The following is a 22,177-nucleotide window of genomic DNA, read 5'->3' on the forward strand; positions in this document are numbered from 1 at the left end:
ATACGTCATCGCAAGTTGCATCTGGAGGTCTCCCGGAGGTGTCAGGAGACTTGCCACATCGTGGTCTCTGACAGTTTTGGGGTTTCGCGCCCCGAACTTCAGAAATTCATAACTTTCGCATACGAACTCCGTTTTCGACGTTCTTTATATCGACGCGAAGGTGAGATTATGCTCTACAACTCTTGTTTAGACTCCATTGGCTAATTCTGACTTTATTTTTAATATATTATAATTATATTACTTATATATTATTATTAGTAGGCCGGGACAGGAACACTCCGTTATAAACTCATAACTCCTTCATCTGAACTCCGTTTTCGTCTGTCTTTTTATTGTTGGACTATTATCGATGAGATCTTCAATTCTCATTTAGATGGTTTTGGATAAATATCGCTCTAACGTAAATTCACTATTTACGTCACGTTGTGTCGTGTCGGTTCTATCGCGAAACTTCGACAGGTCATAACTTCTTCGTTATAACTCGGATTTCGACGTTCTCTATATATTCGGAAACCTCGTAACATATACTATAACTTAGTTAAGATTAATCTTTCTAAATAATATTCCATCAAAAAGTCATTTTTGATGCTTATCGTCTCTAAATTGACTAGCCCTAATCTACGGGCGTTACATTTACATCTACTAGTTGTGTCTCATGTATTCCCACAAAGGAAGCTTTGTTCTGAGTCTTAAGCCTCTTCACCCACCTGACCTTGTGTTCCTCTCCTATTCCTCACACATTGAGACTTATGCAAATAATCAAGGGACTGTGATCTCTCCGCTTTCGCCCATCACTTCGTGTAGAATCGGGTCATTTGGGTTAATTTCGAAACCCAATTCATTTCCAATTGCATTAATTTTTATAATTACCAGCGAGGTGGAGGAGCTTTCACCACTTGCAATATGATTCTAACGTTGTTTAGATAATACTCTATTAACATAGATTGAAACATCATCGTCATCCCCAATCACTATCGTTTGAAGAGGCAGGAAGGTGGGTCTTGTCTCCTTTTCAAAGAGATCTATCATCCGGTTTATGAATTAAGGGGGTTTTCTATACTCATCCCTTTCTAATCTTCTTATTTTTCCAAGTGAATTGCCTGTTTCATAGGATTGGCCCAGGTAAATATCTGATGTGATGGGGGATGGGAAAGGCCCAAAACATTCTCATGGGAGTAGCCCGTTATATATATATATATATATATATATATATATATATATATATATATATATATATATATATATCCCATTAGGGTTTGAGATTGGAGATACATTTGCACACGTGCCAATGTTGGTGTGGGGTCCATCGCCATGTAGTTCTAGAATCGGGGGAATGTTATTACCGTTATCACTTATTGGTTCCAGATTTCTAGGAAACGTTTCGCATTCTGGCATCGGGGGTTCCACCTCATGTGTCTGTTCCCCCGGTGAGCTTTGCACTTGTAACACCCAAACATTTCAAACAAATTTAAACTTTTAAAAACATTTTAATCCGATAAGTCATTACATAGTTGGTTTTCAAAATACAGTTATCAGATTATCCCAGTATCAAATCATAAAAGTCATAACAACGAGAGGAGCGGTACGATCATGCCTTCGCCTTCCCGTGATCACCAGAGGTACCTGAAACAACAACTGAAATTGTAAGCCTGAAAGCTTAGTGATCTATCCCCTAAAATACCAACCACATAACCATGTCATATAAACTTATAACCAAACAACAAGCATAATGAGACTTCCGCCTGACTGGACCGCGTCGCAGGCCTTCAGTCTATCTGGACCGCTCTCCGAGCCTTCAGCACGTCTGGACCGCCTCGCGGGGCCTTCAGCCTATCCAGACCGCTCGTCGGGCCTTCGGTCTGACTATCATACCCTCTTGGGTTTTGTAGTCTATCCGGACCGCCCTGGGTATGTTAGCCTTCAGCACAAAGCAAGACCGCCTCAACCCAACACCCAAATCAAACAACATGTGCATATACATTCATAGGCTATCGTAATAACAGACAAACCGATCTAACATATCAAATAGCATAGCAACGTCCTAAAACAGGACACCAACCTACCCATATCATATCATAGCATAATCCTGTAACTAGGATATCGACCGAACCCGATCACTAAGCATACACATATCACCATCCTAACTAACAAGATGCGAAACAATGCACATATTATGTAATAATCCAAATACAAATCCCTAAGGGTCGGCCTTGGTGCCTTAGACCCTGTTGATATAGTGAGGATAACTCACCTTGCAACTGACGTCTAAAACTAGAAAGCTCAACTCCCGGGTCACCAACACGAACTCCACCACCTATAGTTACCATGAAACCCTTTTCCATAAATCTCCAAATTACCAGAATACCCTTAGAAGTCAACCGGTCAACCCTTGGTCCAAGTCAAAGTCCACAGTCAAATTCAACAGTCCATGTTGACTCGACTCGTCGAGTCCTTCCTGAACTCAAGAAGTCGTGAAATCCTTGATTGGCTCGTCGAGTTCCCCTTTAACTCGCCGAGTTCATACGTTTCCAAGGATAGGGAGAAACCCTAGCCAACTCGCCGAGTTCAAGGCAATCTTCAACGGACTCGCCGAGTTGTTCATCAACTCGTCGAGTTCATGACCATCTTCAACGGGCTCGTCGAGTTGTTCATCAACTCGTCGAGTTCATGACCATCTTCAATGGGTTCGTCGAGTTGTTCATCCAACTCACCGAGTCCTTGCAGACCTTTATCCATGCAGACGCTTTTTAAGCCATGGCAAGGTTCCAGATTACATATCCAAGCTTCTAAGGCATGTTTATCACATAAAGTTGCAAACTTTACGCACATGCAAGGCTCTAAAGGCCCTAAATGACCAATCTAAGCTTCCAATGGAGCTTTACACCTTGGGAGATTCTCATCCTTGCACAAGCTGGAAACTTTATGGACTAAGAAGCCCAAGGGAGCTCAGTTCTGAAGTTACAACTTTAGATCTTAGCTTGCACACAAGAATAGCTTCCAATCATACCATGAAAACCCTAGGATTTGTCCAAAGAGGGGATCTAGAATGAAATGAGGTCAGGGTAACGATTTATACCTTCCAGAAGATGCCCAATAAGGTAGATTTCAGATCCCACAAGCTCCTTGCTTCTGAATACTTGCTCTCCAAGCTCCTTTCTCCACAAAATCTTCTTCCAAGCCCAAAATACCCAAATGGAACACACACTCGATTAGGGTTTGAGAAGGACAAGAAACAGTAAAGGGGAGGTTGGGGGAGGCCAATGATCCTTTAAATAGGGTGCAAAACCCCGAGATTTAGGGTTTCATCTGCCAGCTCCTACTCGTCGAGTCCCTTCTTGGACTCGGCAAGTAGGTCATTAAAATACGTGGACCAACCCGTTACTACTCGACGAGTAGGGAAATCAACTCGTCGAGTAGCCCTTGAAATCAAGAAACTCACACATTAAATCAATACCTGAGAAACAGGGCGTTACAACACTCTTGCCGTCAATGCGTCCTCCTCTCTCCATTAACCGAAAGTTTTTATCGGAGAGCTCTCTCTATCTCCCGTTTCTACCCTCGCCCTATCCCATTGTGATTCTGGCGATATCTCCTTTTCTTCCTTATCATTTGAATCTTCCTCCATTTATGTGTCTGGAATCCCTTCCTCGTCGTCATCTCCATCATCATTTTCATCCTCACTTTCGTCTTAATCATCCCTATCATGTGACTCCTAATAATCTTTCGACGGGTCGAACTGGAACGAAAACCAGTCTTCATCAAATTCAATAACTCCCACCTTAAATACCCTTCCTTCAATGGCAACATGTACGTCATCGTTTATTCTGACTCTCCTTGATGTGAGGACCCCAATCTTAGCACAAGATAGATCCACCCGGTGTGGTATATCATCATATGGTGCTATAGTCCACCCGGTGTGGTTGACATGGTCATGTTGACAGTTAATATGAGTTTCTCATTTTTATTAGTACTTTTTTTTACCAAAACCAGTACCATCAAGTTTAAACCCAGAACTTAATATATCATCCATAGTTAGCATTACAAATAAAAGTTATGCGTGAAAAATAATATATTAGTATATTTTATTAGGTATGTATTTTGGTGGTTGACATGTTGATAGTATAAATAAATTTCTCCTTTTTATTAGTATTTTTTTTACCAAAACCGGTACCATCAGGTTTAAACCCGAAACTTGACATAATATTGTATCTGTAGTTAGCATTGCAAATAAAACTTATGCGTAAAAAATAATATATTAACATGTTTTATTAGGTACTTGTTTTGGTGGTTGACTTGATCATGTTGATAGTATAAATAAATTTCTCATTTTTATTAGTATTTCTTTTACCAAAATCGGTGTCATTAGGTTTAAACTCAAAACTTGACATAATATATTAGAGTAAATTACACGAATGGTCCCTATGGTTTAGGGTAATTTACGTGTTTGGTCCCTAACTTATTTTTTTAACTCGGACGGTCCCTACTGTTTGTTTTTGTTACGCGTTTGGTCCCTGTGTTATTTAAAAAGATTATTTTGTCCTTAATTTTTTAATTTATTTAATAAAACACACCCCAACCCCACCCCGCACAACTTACCTTACCCACCCCACCATTTTTCCCTCTTTAAATAATAGTTTTTTAGGTAATACAGGGACAAAATGTGTAACAAAAAGAAACAATAGGGACCAAACGCGTAACAAAAACAAACAGCAATGACCTTCCGAGTTAAAAAAATACATTAGGGACCAAGCACACAAATTACCCCAAACCATAGGGACCATTCGTGTGATTTACTCAATATATTATCCATAATTAGCATTGCAAATAAAAATTATGCATAAAAAATAACATATTAGTATGTTTATTAGGTGTTTGTTTTGATGGTTGATATGATTATTTTGATAGTAAAGATAAAATTTTCATTTTTATTAGCATTTTCTTTACAAAAAACGACACTAGGTTTAAACCTGAAACTTGACATAATACATTAGTTAGCATTGCAAATAAAAGTTATGCATTAAAAATAACATATTAATATTAAGTAATCGTGTTATGGTAGAAATTTTTTTACCCTTAGAAGATGAAAGCGAGTAGTAGTAAGAGACCCTTCAAGAACCATATCAGCTCCGCCCCTAAAATCATGTTTATTGGAGGAATCCTTAGACCGGTCGTGTGTTTTTTTCTTTGCAAAAATACATGTATAAGCAAAAAAAAATGCAAACAAAGTCATGATTTCAATAGCCAGATGATACAAAGTCACAAGCAAATATATGAAATATGACAATCAATCTTACTCCCGTGTTACAGTAACTATGGATACCCAAATTCTTGTAACTTTTTAATAATAGTACCATAATTTTCAATTCTTTATATATAGAATCCAGTATGTCGAACTTGATACACATTTTGAATTTTTCGTTCCTAATATCTTAACCATCTAGTTTCTTTCTTAGGGAGGAGGGAGTCCTTCCCTCCAAACCCACCGAACCCACTGTCACATCATTTTTTCTCTTTTATTTTTCTTCATCTTTCCCAACCCACAACACACGGAAATTTTATCTTTTTGAACCCACTCAATTAAAAAGATACAAAACAATTAAGATACAAGTTTTTTTTACTTATACAAACCATTTCTAAAATTTTGTTTGACGATTCTCAAACGCCACACAAAAATATTAAAAAGGTACAAAATAAGAAACTAAAAAAGATATTGTACTAATGGTAGCATGTTGTCATGTTAGTCAAGATACAACTTATAAAAACATTTAGAGAAAAAAAAATGTCATAGGAACTTGAACTTTGTTTTGATAGGTTTACTGACCACCTCGTTAGTTTTCAAACTTGATTAAGTTCACTATATTTGGACTAAATTGATTTTTCCGCAAACATAAATTTTGAACTTTTTTTTAGAAAGTTCTATAAATGTTTTCTTTAAGTATTTTTCAACTAGACCCTTAGATCTTTATTAATATTTCATAACATAATTATATTATGCGCAGAGGAATAAGTTATAAGAATAGTCGATATTCTATATCAGAAATTGTAGGTGCAGTCAAGGTTTTTTTTTTTTTTTTTTGTGTGTGTGCGCGCGTCAATCTGATTCCTAAGTTAGTTTTTGTTTCCCCAATAACTAGATTTTGATGTTAAATTAAACCATTGTAAAAAATTGTTTGTCATTTACTTTTATTCCTTCACTGAATTTAGTCATTATATTGGCCACAAACAATCACCTCCTCTTAAGTGTCGGAATATAAAGCGACTGACGGCCAAAGGAATAGTTACAGAGTTGTACATTAGACGCACAGGTATCAGATTATACTAAACAAGTCACTTCTTTTTTTTACTTAATTTGTTTAGGCTAAGTTTTTTTCGAAAAAAAAACTAAAAATACTATTATTCATGATTTTTCGTTCTTTTAAAAAGAAACTCATATTGATATACAAAAAATAAAATTTAAAAATAAAAAAAAAATTAAAAAAAAAAAAAAAAACTACTTCGATTCATCCTTTCTTTTATTTTTTTTAAAGTTAGACTTATTTTTTTATTGATAAATATATCAAAATTCATATTTTTTGGTACTTTTAAATAAAAATTTGTATCAATATATAAATAAACAAAAAAAAATCAAAATTTATGTTTGGATTTTCATGTGAATCTTTTGATTGTATCGATTTTTTTATAAAAAATTCACATGTGCATGATTATTGTACCTGATTTTTCCAATAATTCTTGATCATTTATATGTGAATTTAAATAATTCACTTATAATTATCAATAAGTTTATTTGTGTTTGATCAAAATGTTGAAATCTATAAAATTCACATGGCCATTGTGTACAAAACTAGGTAAAATATATGGATTTCTTAGTCAACATTCAAACTTTGATTATAGATATCAATTAAAGATATCTATGTGAACGCTCGTTAAAATCGACGTATCAAATTTACATATGAATTTGAACAAAAATTTCACATTCACATGTGATTCTAACTAAATTAAATGTAAATATATAAAAGTTGACTTGATTTGTTTTGACGATTTTATCATTTTGATCGTACACAAATAAATTTACTACTAATTATTGGTGAAATTAGTCAAATTTACATCTGAATTTTATAGAAAGATTCGATACATATGTTAATTTTTTAGATAAATAATTATTGACATGTGAATTTTTTAGAAAAAATCGATACAGATTAGTAGATTCACATGAAAATTTGAGCTAAAATTTTGAAGAAAAAAATTATTTTTTTACATCAATATGAATATATATTCAAAATGTACAAAAAATATATATACAAAAATTTTGATATATTTATTAAATTTTTTGATTAAAAATAAACTTTGACATTTAAAACAAAGAAACGAAGTGAATTTTTGTTTAAAAAAAGTTCGTTTTTATATATCAATATTGATCCTAACGAAAGATGGCAAAAAAATATGAACCGTATATTTGTTTTTTTTCAATAAAAAATTTTGCCTAAAAATAATTAAATGAAAAAATGAAGTAGGTTTTTTTGGTATAATTGCGTCCAATGTACAAGTCTACAACTATTTCATTCACCGTTGATCGTTTTGATTTCCGACACTCACGATCGGTTCATTGGTAACTTGTTAATAATGGTTTTATATATATATATATATATATATATATATATATATATATATATATATATATATATATATATATATATATATATATATATATATATATATATATATATATGTCCCTCTCCATCAAATATTGTATCCATAAATAACCAAAAACACAAACAAACATCTTGAGACCGTCCAATGTTCCTATTTTCGTGTGTGGTGTTTGCTTATTAAACTCACATTCTATTGATTTGAATTGGTTGAGAATTGACAATCAAAGAAAGAAAGAAAGAAAGAGAAAGATGCTGGGAGTATTCAAGAATGGATTGGTGAGCCCACCAAAAGAGCTAAAGAGCCCAGCCTCATCACCAACAAAGGCCGATCAACCCCCGCTGAAAGCCTTCCAGTCTTCTCATCCTAACAGTGCTTCCACCATTTCTTTTGGTGAAGATGCTTCCTTGGCCTTTGCTCATTCTTCCCATTCCCTTATGGCCACCCAAAGGTAACATGCATGCATAAATACATACATTTTATATATATATATATATATATATATATATATATATATATATATATATATATATATATATATATATATATATATATATAATATAGAGAGAGAGAGGGTTTTTGAGAGATCCTGTTTAATACATTCTTTTTTTTATGTAAAATTTGGTTTTGCTTAGCTGTAACGGTGAACAAAATCCATGGTTCACATTTTGTTCCAATCAAATACATCTTTACCCTTTTACACAAAACAGAAAAAAAAAATTATTTCTTTCTTTTTCTAACACTTCGTGTATGTTTAAACTATTGTGAGATGTTTGTTTTGTAGGTTGTTTTGTAGCGTGGATGACATCTACTGTGTGTTTTTGGGGAGCTTAAACAATTTGAATGCCCTTAACAAGCAATATGGGCTGAACAAGACTGCAAACGAGGCCATGTTTGTGATCCAGGCCTACAAGACCCTTCGTGACCGTGGGCCATACCCGGCACATTCGGTCCTTAAGGACCTTGAAGGCAGTTTTGGTTTTGTGGTGTTTGACTTCAAGGCTAAAACCGTCTTTATTTCACTTGTAAGTTTCTTTGAAAAGAAGATAAAAAAAATATGTGCAAGTGTGGATGGTCTTTTTCACCTTGTATGTGAATTTTGAACAGGGTAATGATGGAAGAGTGATGCTCTTCTGGGGGTTAGCTTCTGATGGCTCTGTTGTAGTTTCTGATAATTTGGAGGTTATAAAGTCTAGCTGCTCCAAGTCTTTTGCTCCCTTCCCAACAGGTATGTATCATAGGGATAATTCTGTCTTTTCCTTAGGTGCATTCATGGGTTGTATATTGATTAAACCCACAATTAAAATCTTATTACAAAGTGTATATGGTCATCAGTTTTTCTTATTTTTTCAAAAGTAAAGTTTTTAGAATCCGAAAACATACTTTTACAATAATTTGTATGGTAGAAGTATTTGAAAATTTTTCAACACAACCATTTATTTGTAAGTAAGAACGCAACATAGATGTTTTTTACTTTTTAGTGTTCTTTTGAGGGAGGAAAGAAAGGAGAAAATGGTGATTTCTAACTACCGATTAAAATGAATGGAATGTAGGTTGTTTGTATCATACTGGAGGAGAGTTGAAGAGCTTTGAGCATCCAAAGAACAAAATGAAAGCAATCTCAAGGGTTGATAGTGAGGGTGCAATGTGTGGAGCCACCTTCAAAGTTGATATCTATGCAAAGACCAAAAGCATGCCAAGGGTTGGAAGTCATGCAAATTGGGCTTGGAGCCAAGAGGCTTGAATCTGTTTTGACTTTTCTAAAGTCAACGAGTAAAAGTCAAAATCATGCTCATTGAATTCAAGTACATTTGAGATGCCATATTTTTATAATACTTCTAATATTACCAAGATTTTGTCAAGTCTATGTGTTTTTGTTTTCTTGTAATTTTTATTTCCTTTGATGGGTACCTTCCGTTCGAGTTACTTCTTGGAATCTAATTTTGCCTTTGGAGGATCCTTGTACTATTCATTGACTTCAAATTTATGCGATGCACTCAAACACGATAAACTCAAGCGTCTAAATATCAAATGCCATGGTTACCCCAATAGGTTTTTAAGTTTCATACTTTCATTATTGAATGAAGAATGTGTTCTAAAAGGGATCATTTACCAGCCATTATTTTAATTTCTTTAGCACTAAAACCACTACAAATTGGAAAAAAAAATGTAAAATCAAGTACTATGATTTGTTATAACTCATTAATAGATCATTTATGTTTACATGAACTTCTTCAAAAAAAAAAAAAAAAAAAAAAAAAGCAAAGTGAGGTGGATATTATGTTGAGAAAAAAGTTTTATACTTATTAGACCGATTCAATATGAAGATTATCTTACCTTGGGTTTCATTGAGAAGTCAGGACCCAACGGTTGAGAAACATAAAGACTCACAAGTGGTGATGCGAGGAGGTCCAAGCTAAGCTTAAAATCAAACAAAGATATTGGATACAAAAGATAGGGAGAATAGAATAAATAAGGTATATTAAAGAAAGTAGAGAAATAAGGTTATATTAAGGATGACAACGGTTGAGTTGTAGTGTATTTTACCTCCATTTTCATATATTATTTAACGAGGAAAGTCTGATGGTGACATATACATATAGAAAGATGGGAAGGATTTGAAGGTTGTTAGCACTTAGCACGCTTAGAAAGTTGGAATGATAGGCTTCACTTTTAACATGGTCACATGACATGTGATTGCTTGCTTTTGGTTTTGGATGACGTGTACGTATGTCTAGTACTAAAGTTTTAAGAGCTGCTATTTTCCAGATGTTGTGACAGACAGCTTAATTGTGTTTTTCTTATCCCGGGCGTAACTTTTTCAATACGGATGCGTCGTCATGTGACCATTTATATTAAAACTTGTTGCTACGAGTTGAAGGAATGAAATCCATTCATGTTAAATGTTAATATCATATGATTTTGATTTATTCTCATTTATTCCATACATGTTATTAACTGACTTTTTAAAAATACAAATAACCAGATACAAACGTAAATTAAAACCATTACCTAAATACTAGTAAATAGCACAAATCAAAAAAGCGTGTTGGTATTAATATTATATGACTTAACCTCAAAATGATATTCATTTTTACAAGTATTTCAAAATTAAGTTCACATTTTACAGCTATTTTTAGTTTCATATGCTATCTATGGCTTCATACCACGTGGGAAAAAAAAACAATGAATCCTGATTGCGCCACCTTATCAAATTGAATAGATATATTCTATCTGCAACGGTTGAATAAGAGGGAGATCAGCAGCAGTCAGCAGATATATTGTTTGGTTCTCCGTAGGGTTAAATGTAAAGAAAACTTGCAATGATTTGTTTATTACATACAGCATTTCTAGTTTCTACCTATAATCATAACATAAATTAATATTTAATGTCCAATTATTTATGGGTTAAAGCAAGAAGCTAACCTAGAAGAGCATAGATATAATAAGGTGGTGATATGACTATACAACACGAACCCATGTCCCTCCACACATAGGACAGCCATGAACCCATCGGCTAATCCACCATGTCTCCCTCTCACTTTGAGTAGATGTATTGGTGTTGCCAGCTTGCGAGTTAAAAGCTGAAGTTTGCCTCAAACATCGTATACACTGCATAAAATAATGTAATTAAAAACATTAAATTTGTAAAAATAAAGATGATATAGCATACCTTGTACCAAACGCCTTCGAGACCGGTTTTCCAAACAGCAGTTACTACATCTCTTCGAGAGCCCATGATTCCAAGATAGGCACCCAAACCAACGGAAGTGTTTAACCCAAAAGCTGCATCTCTTTCAGACATTCTTCGTTTCCTTGGCCATATACGTTGGGCTTCATGAACATGAACATGAGTGGCAGTGGTTTCATTTGATGAATCCGAGGAGGAAGTGGAAGTGGTGATGCTCATTCGTGAAGAGGAATCATCGACAACACCAAAATCATCAGGATCGGACCATGTCCCACCGTATGTGTTTCGTCTGTGCCACTCTTCAGCTGGAGGATGGAGTTCTAATTCTCTCAGCAATAACCCAGCAGCATCTGCACCTCTAGGCCGAGGCATATTCTGTCAAGTGGGAAAAAGATTTTAAAAAAAATAATAATAAGAGTTAAAGGAATGGAATGAGATGTATGTAAATATAATAGAAAACCTACCTGCATATGTGGGCCGAGTGATGCTTCGACGACCTCTGGCAAGACGGTGTAGTTTCCGTCTATGTAATGGAGGCGGACCTGGATGTTGGCGCTGCCTACCTGGGAAACAGGCAGTGGGTGTGCCAGACCTGATGTTCGTTTACACAGATCCATTAGTATCAAGAACAGCACCTTTACCTGCATGCACCACATCAGATATCAAAACTATAGGTCTAGTGTCCTGCCCAAAGCGGACAAAAATGAAACTACATTGCTACTTGTTGATTTTCGAAAAGGACAAAAAGAAGAGAGATCAAGTAATGGTCTTACCTCATCAAATGTGTAACCTTGACCAGCATTGCCCGAACCATATCTTGACCTATTCGCAGGACCTTCTTCAGGGCCTTTTGCTCCAGACCCAACCTGCTGCCCAGCCCGGGCAATGGCAACGGGCAACTCTTCTGTCCTGCCCAAAGCGGATGTAGCTTTTGTAGGAACAGAACTGACTTCTTCAACCTTTCCAGGCTGAGGTTTATGAACGGCTGCTGATGAATCTGTGTTTCTTTGTGCAGCTGCAGCACCTATAAATCTTGGTAGCTGTATTCGCCGGAAGAAAAAGCAAAATAGCAAAAGTTGGCAGAGTCTATGAAGGAAATGGCAGTCCCCGATAAGCCTGACAGCTGGCGTCCCAGGGAAAGTTCCGGTGTTTATACTTATAGGCATAAAGGAAGGTGGACCGGTTATGGGATTGGGAGTGGTGTTGCTGTTGCTGTTGCTGTTAGGAGCACCATCAGATGTGTTGCTGATCTTAGCAATGGCTCCTTGTACCCATGCTTGGATTGGAGTGCTTGCTGTAGAACTTGCACTGCCATTTTGAGCACCTGGAAAATAAAACAACATAAATGAGAACATAAATAATTCAATGAAAGTACATTGCTATTTCTTAGCCCAAAAATCTGCCTACTTATACCAGTGAAAATAGCTTTGTATATGAAGAGACATAGATAGGGTGCGCCATGCAAGAAGAAAGAAATCAATTGAAGTAGGTTGCCAATTTTTGCAGGTAACCCGTAACTTTAAACCAACAATAAAAGACAAGTGTAGTAAAAAGTAAAAAGTAAAAACTAACCCTGTGTAGCTCCAGGAGCAGGAGTGCCAGTACTTTGGGTGGTGGGACTGATGACCATGCTACGGTTGCCACTTGTCCCTGCAGTTACAGCATGACTTGCCAGTGTACGACAGAAGCTCGCATAACGCCTCAATCGTGTGATGAAATGTGATGCCAGATCAAGAACAGCATCAACATATGCCTACATATTATATTTCATCCTTAAGATTAGCAAACAAGTAACAATATCATCAATAAAATCATCAGTTCAGTTCAGTAATAACAACCAACCTGGATGGTTAATACAAGTGCAGGGTCAACAGCCATTGCTTCATGGTCAATGTTGTTTAATGTCTCACCCGATGCCTGCCATGGCTTATCAACTAGAGCTGAAGGATTAATCAGAGCCGATTCTATTCCTTTCCCTAACATATCAAGTAATAATCTTGCTTGCATATCCAGCACCATTGCTCTCACCTCTTGAGCATTTGTGCCTTCTAATAGCCTGCATTTTATCCTGTCCAATCCCTGCAAATTTTAAAAAAAAAAAAAAAAAAATTAAATCCAACAGAAAAAAAAAAAAAAAACCAAAAAAATGAGAGAGATAGCTTAAAGAAACATACAGGGCCATATTGTTGCCGGTGCTGAGTGGAAGGAAGAGAATGAAAATCCGCATCCAGAACCGCAATCACATTGTTCAGTGAAACTAGGTAACAACATAACAGCCACAATGTCAACACATGTTCTTGAAATGACAAAACTGCCCTTCACTAGCTAATTTAGGCAGGCAAGTTTTTTTGGATCAATATAAACGTTGCTATCATATTATTACCAATTCCATCCTCAGCAGCACTTTGTGTACAGCCAACAGCATCCCACCAATCAACTCCAACCATAAGACTCCACCAAAATCTGCAAGGCCAAGTATTTAGGAAAAAGAAGATGCCATGTCACAATTTCTGTCACAAGTTCTGTAGAAATGAAATTAGAATACCTTTCTGCAATTGCGCGTTCCCATGTTGAGGAGTTTGCTTTCACTTGGCTGCTTGGAACAGCAGGGGGAAGAACACGAATTATCTTCAACATAGTACAATCCTTACTTGTATCATGCCACACAGTAGCAGAACAGCAACTCGTAGAAGAAAATGCAGGAGAAGCAATTGCAGAAAAAACATTGATCTGATAGTTATCAACAGGTGTAAAACTCGAACCAGAAAAAATATGGACCCCACCTCTTAGAAACGCAACAGCAACCTCACCACCATGAGCAGAATAGACAATGCGAGCAAGGGTTCTAACATCACTTGGCAAATCAAAAGGATCAAAAACAACCCTTTTTGCCTTCTCGATATCAGATTCTGACATGCTTATACCCTCGGAAGTCGATCCTGGTGTAGCTGTTGGATTGTTTTTAAAGTAATCAGTAGCTGGAATGCTTTTATTCACTTTTGTGACCCACACTGTCTGCATAGGAGGTTGTCCACCAAAAGTGGATGTAGGATTCCCGAATATCGGATGCAGGACAACAGGCTCTAATGAGGATTCCCATCTTTGAACTCTCCATCCAGTAATTGAAGGACCTTCATCTGGGTCATAAGGAGACATGTATTGACCTACATAAACAATGTCAACAGTTAACAAGTAAATGTAAATGGAGAAGGAGAAGGTTGGAAGATTGAAAGGTTAAGTACCTTCAACAATTACAATAGCAATGACAGAGCCACCACAGGTAGGGTCAAAAGCAACTGCAGTGACTCCAGAACCCCATGTAGTTGTTGCTGCTAATTGAGCTGAAGCTTCAGGACTCACATATGCAGAAAAATTTGAAACGGGAGAACAATGAAGGGCAACCATGTCACTATAATCTTGTTCTGTAAGTTTCTTCCCTTGTTTACTTTCTGAATCAAAGTATTCCTGCCAGCTAAACAAATAAGAAGCTAACGAAGCAAAACCATCCCAAGAAGGTGGATTAAGTGAAGGAGGGATCCCATTGGTGGTGCTAGTCTTTGGAGTAGCTTGAAATCCATTCCCAAATCCAGGAGTCACCTCCCAAACAACAACAGTAGAAGGGTTCACAATTGGGACTCCTGCCACATGTAAAGCTCCTGAGTCTGTCACAATTGCATCAGCTGCCATAATCCCACTAGGCCCAGCTCCCAAGAGGCCTTTGCTTGTGCAAAACCATTTAGATGTGCCACTTTGATTCAGTGGCCATTCAGACCAGTGGAGCTGAATAGATCCAGATGAGAAAACAGAACATACACACAGAAAATTTGGCCATCCAGCTGGAGCTTGAGGTTGTTGTGAGAGAAATTTTTCTTCAAATGGTGACTTTGTAGAGCTACCAGATCTTGAGGAAAGCCACCTATACTAGTTTTCACAAAAAGAAAGAAATGTCAAGGATGATTCATAGTTTGAATATAGATAACCAGAGGGTATAAGTATCATACAGGAGACACCCCAGATAGCCACTTTGTTATGACTGCAATATCCTGTCTCCACTCATGTTCACGTTGCCAACAACTAGCATCTTTAACCAAACTAGTTGATCCCTGTATTATCATTAAACATGTCAATGTCAGTATCAGTATCAGTATCAGTATCAGTGTCAGTGTCAATGCCAGTGTTAGTGTGTCAACCTAAAAAAACCTGGCAAGATAACTTAGCCCAAACAGAAAGAATGGTTAATCTTTTCTACAAATACTTTTTCCAGTAAAGAACAACAAACATTAAAACTAATAGCCTTATTTGCATACAACAATACCCAACTTACAAACAGTGAAAGCAGATACTAGAAGTAAAGCAGGCAAAGCTTACATGGGAAGGCTGAGTCCAGATAGTTATCCTCCCATGAAAGTTAGCAATTAGCAAGGCACGAGGGCAAGATGAAGGTGACCATTCAATAAATTGAACTGAATCACGTGGAGAATCTGGCATAGTTATTCAATCAAAAAAATTCATGGCTTAGAATAAAGATATACCACAAGGAACAGCAAAAAGAACTTATATGCATGTTATTGCCAAGGAAAATCAGTGCAGTTGTTTTTGATGTGTGTGATAGATTGGCTATCCAATGCTATTGAAAAAGCCATAAATAGAACCAACATGAAAATGAAATGACCTAAAAGAATTTCACACACAGTACCTGCTATGACATTGAATACAGTTGACTCGGTAGGTCGTTCAGGGATCACGATATGTATTGGAATCCAAAATGGTGGATTTGCATTAGAACTACAAGGAGAATAAATCTTAGAATGAAATGTATTAAGTATTAACCACAAAGAAATTTTTTTCAAATTGTGGAAGGTTAACATGAAATTGTGTGCATACATCTTAATATGCCTCCTGAAACTGAACTAGATGATAAAGCTTGAAACTTTACCAATACACAAAGTATGTCTGCCAATGTCACATGGTTGGAATACAGATAATATTTCATTACCTTGGTATACGTGCACAGGTCTCTGATGCACATGCTATGGCATTCAGCTTTCCACACCAAGCAACAGCACTGTTAAAGCACTAAACCCAATTAGATATTACTAATAGTCAAGTGAAGTAAAGGAAATCCAGACACAGTAGTCATTTATGCCACAAAAGCTAAGATGTAGATGTTTCCATACAAAGATAAATGGTTCTATCAAATCTGAGATGAGCCACACATCTAGAATGGATGATCTGGTTGGTAGATAAAGGTATATATGATCCAGATCAAGCAGCCTCCCATTTGATATGGATGCCAAGTGATCAAACACTTGGAAACAACAATAACCAGTAAGAAATTGTTTGCACAAATGAATGGTCAAGAACTACAGTGGATACATTTGATTACATCAAGATTGGGGGGTCTTTAGGATTGCTAATAATTATAAGGTGATTTAGTGCTTATTAGCTTATTGCGGTTTGCTACATCCAATAAGCTAGTAACAGCTTCTGTTTATTGACTTAAAGAAGCACTTTTGGAGAAGTTGTTTCATCAATTTATCATCTCTTTGTGGTTAGGTGCCGCTAATAAGCTAATTTGAGTGTTTGGATAAGTGGTTTTATTTTAACTTATCAGCTTATTGTGTATTGGCATCACAAAAGCTAATCCAAACAGTTTTTTCTTAAACTGTGTTTGGTACCTCATAAGCTAATAAACACTTTTTATATTTAAAAAAAAAAAAAAAAAAAAAAAAAACATAAGTTGTTTTGAATAAGCGATCCCAAAACACCCCTAGATAGAGAATATCAAGATAGGCCTCCCTACCAACCAAATCAGTTGGAAGATACAACTCACTTTACTAAACCTTCTATTCTAAAAAGGTAATAAAACAAATCCACCTAAATGGCCGCACAAATTGTACTTCCTGTCATCCAATCAAAAGAAATAGCACCTAATGTGTTTGTTTAAAGTCGACCAGTTAATTTTCAAATCCAAATAAGCATTTTCATCTTCATCACAGTGGTGATTTCACTTAGTTTCAGATATAAATGCTTGACAACAGGAAATGTTGCAGAACAGAAATGTGGCGTCTAAACTATATGTCTTTCGTAATGTTAATGTTTATTGCTAATTCATCCGCATACAAAGTGGGTTAAGAATGGGGATATGTTACGAATGCTAGTTTTTTAGGCTACAGAATCAAACTACCAAGAAAATAACGCAGATTACGCACCAATTAAGAAAAATTAAACTTCAGATGTAGAAATCTGAGTTCAATAAATACCAAGGGGAAATACCTAAAATTGCGACAAAGTTCAGGGACACTCATTTTATACTGCAAATTAGACCTTGGCTGCTTAAGCCTGATACAAAAGACGGTTGCGGGATTCACAGAATCCTCATCCATAGGATCCCCGGCAGTTCCACCTCCTTTATCCATATCACTATCGTCTCCACCACCGGCACCGGAATCAGCAACAACAGCGTCTTCCGGAGGCTCGTGAACAGCAGAAGTATCAGCTGTAGCAGTGGCGGCAATACTTGTACCACCAGATGAGGATTCTTCTTCGGAGTCTTTATTATTGTAAGCAACAGGGCCAGACGAGGCACTCATCTGAAAGAACCAATTAAAGGGCCAAAAACCCTAATTTATATATCGATGTAGAGATAGAGAGAGAAAGAGGAGAGAGGAAAAGATGAAGTGGTGAGAAAGTCGCAATTGAGGGCGACAGGAATGACTGGAGATAGAGAATTGCTTTGTTTTCTGTCGAGAGATCGAGAGGGAGAGAGTGAAAGTGGGGTTAGGGTTCGTATAAAAGAAATGGGTGACAAATAGAAAAGGGGGCAGATTTTTTGGGTGGGTCTGTCCAAAACAAATGTTTTCGGTTAAAACAAATCTCCTACTTTGTTGTTTTCATATATATTATTACATCACTCACTGTTTATTACTATTTTATTTTTAAAGATATAAACAAATGAATACTTTATTTAAGTATAAGGTAAATGTAACTATATGATATGGTAAAAATACAACGTTCTAAACAATTTGTTGTAGTTTCATTGTAAATACGTCTTAAGTCATGTATAAAAAATAAATAATAGGAGAACACATATATATATATATATATATATATATATATATATATATATATATATATATATAATTATTAATTATATATAAAATTGTCGCCTTACGTTATACCATACAAACGATGTGGATCGTCACTACTCGTAAAAACTTGAAGTTTGACATTATCTTCAAAGTCACGCCTAACGTTATTTAGAAACTTGAAAAATACCATTAAACTAAAAACTAACGTAAAAATGTAATAAATTTTATCTTTCATTTTTAAAATATCATTGTGACTGAAAATAGTTTATTTTCGGTCAAATTGAAAATTGATATTAAAACAAAGTTAAAGTTTGTTATCTTTTCAGAACATTTTTAGTTCAATGATATTTATAAACGAGAATCTCCTATTCGTCGAAGAGTCGGTGGAGATAATGGACAAGGAAGTGAAGCGTACAAAACAAAGTCGTATTCCGATTGTGAAGGTTCGATGGAATGTTAAGCGCGGACCGGAATTCACATGGGAACGCAAAGACCAAATGATGTAAAAGTACCCTCACCTTTTCTCTAGCTCTTAGGATCGACTTTCAAAAGAATTTCGGGACGAAATTCCCTCTAACGGGGGGATGATGTCACAACTAGCATTTTTGGTTAGGAAATTATATCTATGCATGATTAACTCTTGATGTGTCTTGTAACTTTAAGATTGATGTTATACATGTTATTCATTTTAAAAACTACTATTCAAATAAAAACTCACTCGTGAAGCCCTAAACCTAGTTCAATGCACTATGATCACTCAACTTTGGATTGTAACCCTAATTTTCCCGGTTCAGCCTCTTATTGGACCAGGATCCTTTTATTGGGCCTAATGGGCCAATAAACCCACAACTTGATTATTTTGGGTTAAGAATTCACATGTGGGGCCCTAGTTGGACCCATATTCATTAAACTATAGGATTTTGAGGCCATAAGACTCTTCATGGGTCTTATTGGGCCTAAAATTTCCTTCTTTGATAATAATAGGCCGAAAACCCATTTCCTTTTATCATATTGGGTCGTGAACGCAAGTGTGGGCCCAATGAGTCGAAAACTTCCTTATTGGACCTTATATTTTCGGATATATAAGGAGGTAATCCAAGCTAATACCTCCCATATTTCTAAGACCAAATCCTTCATGTATTAACCGGTCTAATCTTTATCTCTCTTCCTTCTTAAAAACTCGGCCAAGGGAACATCACCATCACTCTCATTTTCCACTTCAGTTACACTAGAAATCCTCTTAAGAACCCAAAGAATTTCCTTCCACTTGCTCTAAAAATCGTGTGGTGTTTGAGAAAATCCAAGACTTCTACTTCAAGAATCATTAAGTTTGGTAAGTTATCATCATTCTCGATTGGTTTGATTTCATTTGTTAAGATTCACACTCTTAAACACTCTATTTCGTGATTCTTGCCTCTTAGAACACCCTAAGTTCGAAAACTCCTCTCAAGAAGCAAGCTAGGCCGAAAACTCCTTCAACCTTCTTCAAAAAACAAACCCATCAACCAAGGTGAGTTCATACCCCTTATTTTCGGCTTTTACTATGTTTTGGGGGAGGATACAAGTTGCTTTGTGTTAGATCTATGTGTTTTTGCATGTTTATGTGTGTTTTCCATGTTATATGTGGTGATGTTTATAAATCATAACACTTTATGTGACTTATTATGAAGATGAAAGGATTAAACATGCTATGGATGTTTGAAACTAAGTAAAATCACTTAAGGGACCATTTTTTACAAACAAACAAAAGGTGAAGCCTTTAGGGATTTCACGATTTTATAAGGACCAAAAGAGTCATTTTTATATAAAAATGGGTCTTAAAGATATTTATGGTTTTAAAAGGGCCAAAAGTGTTAATTTTCACAAAATGGGCTTAAAGTTGGGCCTTTACGGTTTCATGGGCTTAATTTGTAAACTTTTGACTTTTGTGGACTAAATCGTCATTTTAAACAAATTTGAGCCAAAGATGTAAATTTTCGGTTAAATGGACTGAAGATGTCAATTTTGTTAAACTTGGGTCGAAAAAGTAAATTTCTATACATTTGGGATGAAAATGTCAATTTTTCCTAAAAATTGGACCGAAATGTTATTTCTAACAAGAGTGGGCTAAAAATGTTATTTTACTTGAAATAAAAACTTTTGGTCTTAAGGGACCTAAAGTGTCATTTTTACCAAAAATATGCCTCAATCGTAAATTTTCGGTTTTATGGACCAAAAATGTCATTTTTATAAAAAGTGGGTATTTTATGTCATTTTGGTAAACAATTTAGCTAAAACAAACAATGTAATACAAACGGACTATATACGTCATTTCCACTCTTATTGGGCCTGGAATATACCTTACATGTTTATTGGGCCTTAGTGGTCCATTTACATGCTTATTGGGCCTGAAATATACCTTACATGTTTATTGGGCCTTGGTGGTCTATTTACATGTTTATTGGGTCTGGAATATACTTTACATGTTTATTGGGCCTTAGTGGTTCATTTACATGCTTATTGGGCATGGAATATACCCTACATGTTTATTGGGCCTTAGTGGTCCATTTACATGCTTATTGGGCCTGGAATATACCTTGCATGTTTATTGGGCCTTAGTGGTCCATTTACATGCTTATTGGGCCTTAGTGGTCCATTTACATGCTTATTGGGCCTGGAATATACATTACATATTTATTGGGCCTTATTGGTCCATTTACATGTTTATTGGGCCTTATATACACATTTCATGTTTAATGGGCTCCTTACATTCATGTACATACTCGTTGGGCCTTGTAATCTTAAAACATACACGAAAACATTATTTACTGCGTTAAATAGTGTGATACCATATTCGCGTAAATATAGTTAAGGTTCTTGTGAGACACGTATTCATCCATACCTACCTAGTGTACAACTTTAAGTCCTGTAGTTATAACTAGAGTTTCCTAGAGGGAGAGCGAGAGTTTGTGTATAGATCTATACGGGGTTGACAGTCTCACACCTGAGTTGTTCACTATAGCTAGACTAGGCCAGTCTAGGGTGAAAAACGTCTTATCTTAAACAAGTTGACGCCTGAAAAATGTCATGACAGGCAGATCAGTCATATCAAGTATGGTTATAACGACTCACATAGAAATTAACTCCACTGTAAAATTTACAGAATACATAAACATTTTTGCAGTTACGATACTATGCAAACACCATTTTACGGTCTTTGGGTTTAAGACCACAACACTTTTACAGGCAGAAAATATCAGATTTTTTGGGAAACATACATTATACACTACCTTCTACTTACAACAGAAAACATAGGAAATGTTGGAATACACTCTTTATACATTTTTCAAAACAAAAAACACACATGTTTTAATACAAGATTTGATACAAAGCGTTCAAACAATTTATTTCTTTTACAGAAAATATTGGATTTTCTAGTGTTTACAAAGTGATACCAACCTTTCATGCAAATATGCTTATGAACTCACCAACATTATACATGTTGACAATTTTCAAAATAACTTGTATTCTCGGGAATTCATTAAGCATGTTGGCCTTCAAGAACTCATGGATTTTGATATATTTTTGCTATCATAGTACACTTATATTTTGGGAATGTAATTTGTAATCCAACAAACTGATGTAAATAATGACGGTTGTATTATCGTATGTGTGATGATGATGTTGTCTTGATTCAATTATTTACACTGTGATGATATTACAAGATGAAGTCACCTAAACCCTCAGACGTTTCCGTCGTTCCGGTTCA

At 35.7% G+C, this 22,177-nt stretch overlaps 2 protein-coding genes across 2 annotated transcripts; one reads left to right on the forward strand and one right to left on the reverse strand.

The window, feature by feature from the left end:
- Positions 1–7,785: 7,785 nt before the first annotated feature.
- LOC145102047 (stem-specific protein TSJT1-like) lies at positions 7,786–9,606 on the forward strand. The gene is made up of 4 exons (XM_079039376.1): positions 7,786–8,098; positions 8,432–8,672; positions 8,755–8,875; positions 9,201–9,606. Exons 1-4 carry the CDS (start codon positions 7,899–7,901, stop codon positions 9,389–9,391), a joined length of 753 nt encoding a protein of 250 aa, XP_078895502.1. The 5' UTR covers positions 7,786–7,898; the 3' UTR covers positions 9,392–9,606.
- A 1,077-nt stretch (positions 9,607–10,683) lies between these two features.
- Positions 10,684–18,125, reverse strand: SFR6 (sensitive to freezing 6). Its single transcript, XM_079039377.1, has 16 exons — positions 17,615–18,125; positions 16,335–16,403; positions 16,035–16,123; positions 15,707–15,819; positions 15,340–15,441; positions 14,581–15,259; positions 13,884–14,502; positions 13,722–13,801; positions 13,513–13,595; positions 13,181–13,417; positions 12,911–13,091; positions 12,112–12,662; positions 11,803–11,979; positions 11,321–11,713; positions 11,074–11,259; positions 10,684–10,881 (listed from the first exon to the last, which is right to left on the reverse strand). Exons 1-15 carry the CDS (start codon positions 17,929–17,931, stop codon positions 11,110–11,112), a joined length of 3,840 nt encoding a protein of 1,279 aa, XP_078895503.1. The 5' UTR covers positions 17,932–18,125; the 3' UTR covers positions 10,684–10,881; positions 11,074–11,109.
- Between the last annotated feature and the right edge of the window lie 4,052 nt (positions 18,126–22,177).

This window comes from Lactuca serriola, chromosome 4, assembly GCF_051521515.1.
Source record: "Lactuca serriola cultivar US96UC23 chromosome 4, Lser_US96UC23_V15, whole genome shotgun sequence".
Taxonomy (NCBI): Eukaryota; Viridiplantae; Streptophyta; class Magnoliopsida; order Asterales; family Asteraceae; genus Lactuca; species Lactuca serriola.

Coding starts and splice junctions, on each gene's coding strand:
- LOC145102047 (XM_079039376.1), top strand. CDS start 7,899: ATGCTGGGAGTATTCAAGAATGGATTGGTGAGCCCACCAAAAGAGCTA. Junction 8,099..8,431: donor TCCCTTATGGCCACCCAAAG/GTAACATGCATG, acceptor TTTGTTTTGTAG/GTTGTTTTGTAGCGTGGATG. Junction 8,673..8,754: donor AAACCGTCTTTATTTCACTT/GTAAGTTTCTTT, acceptor AATTTTGAACAG/GGTAATGATGGAAGAGTGAT.
- SFR6 (XM_079039377.1), bottom strand. CDS start 17,931: ATGAGTGCCTCGTCTGGCCCTGTTGCTTACAATAATAAAGACTCCGAA. Junction 16,404..17,614: donor GAACTTTGTCGCAATTTTAG/GTATTTCCCCTT, acceptor GTGCTTTAACAG/TGCTGTTGCTTGGTGTGGAA. Junction 13,802..13,883: donor GAACGCGCAATTGCAGAAAG/GTATTCTAATTT, acceptor TTGGCCTTGCAG/ATTTTGGTGGAGTCTTATGG.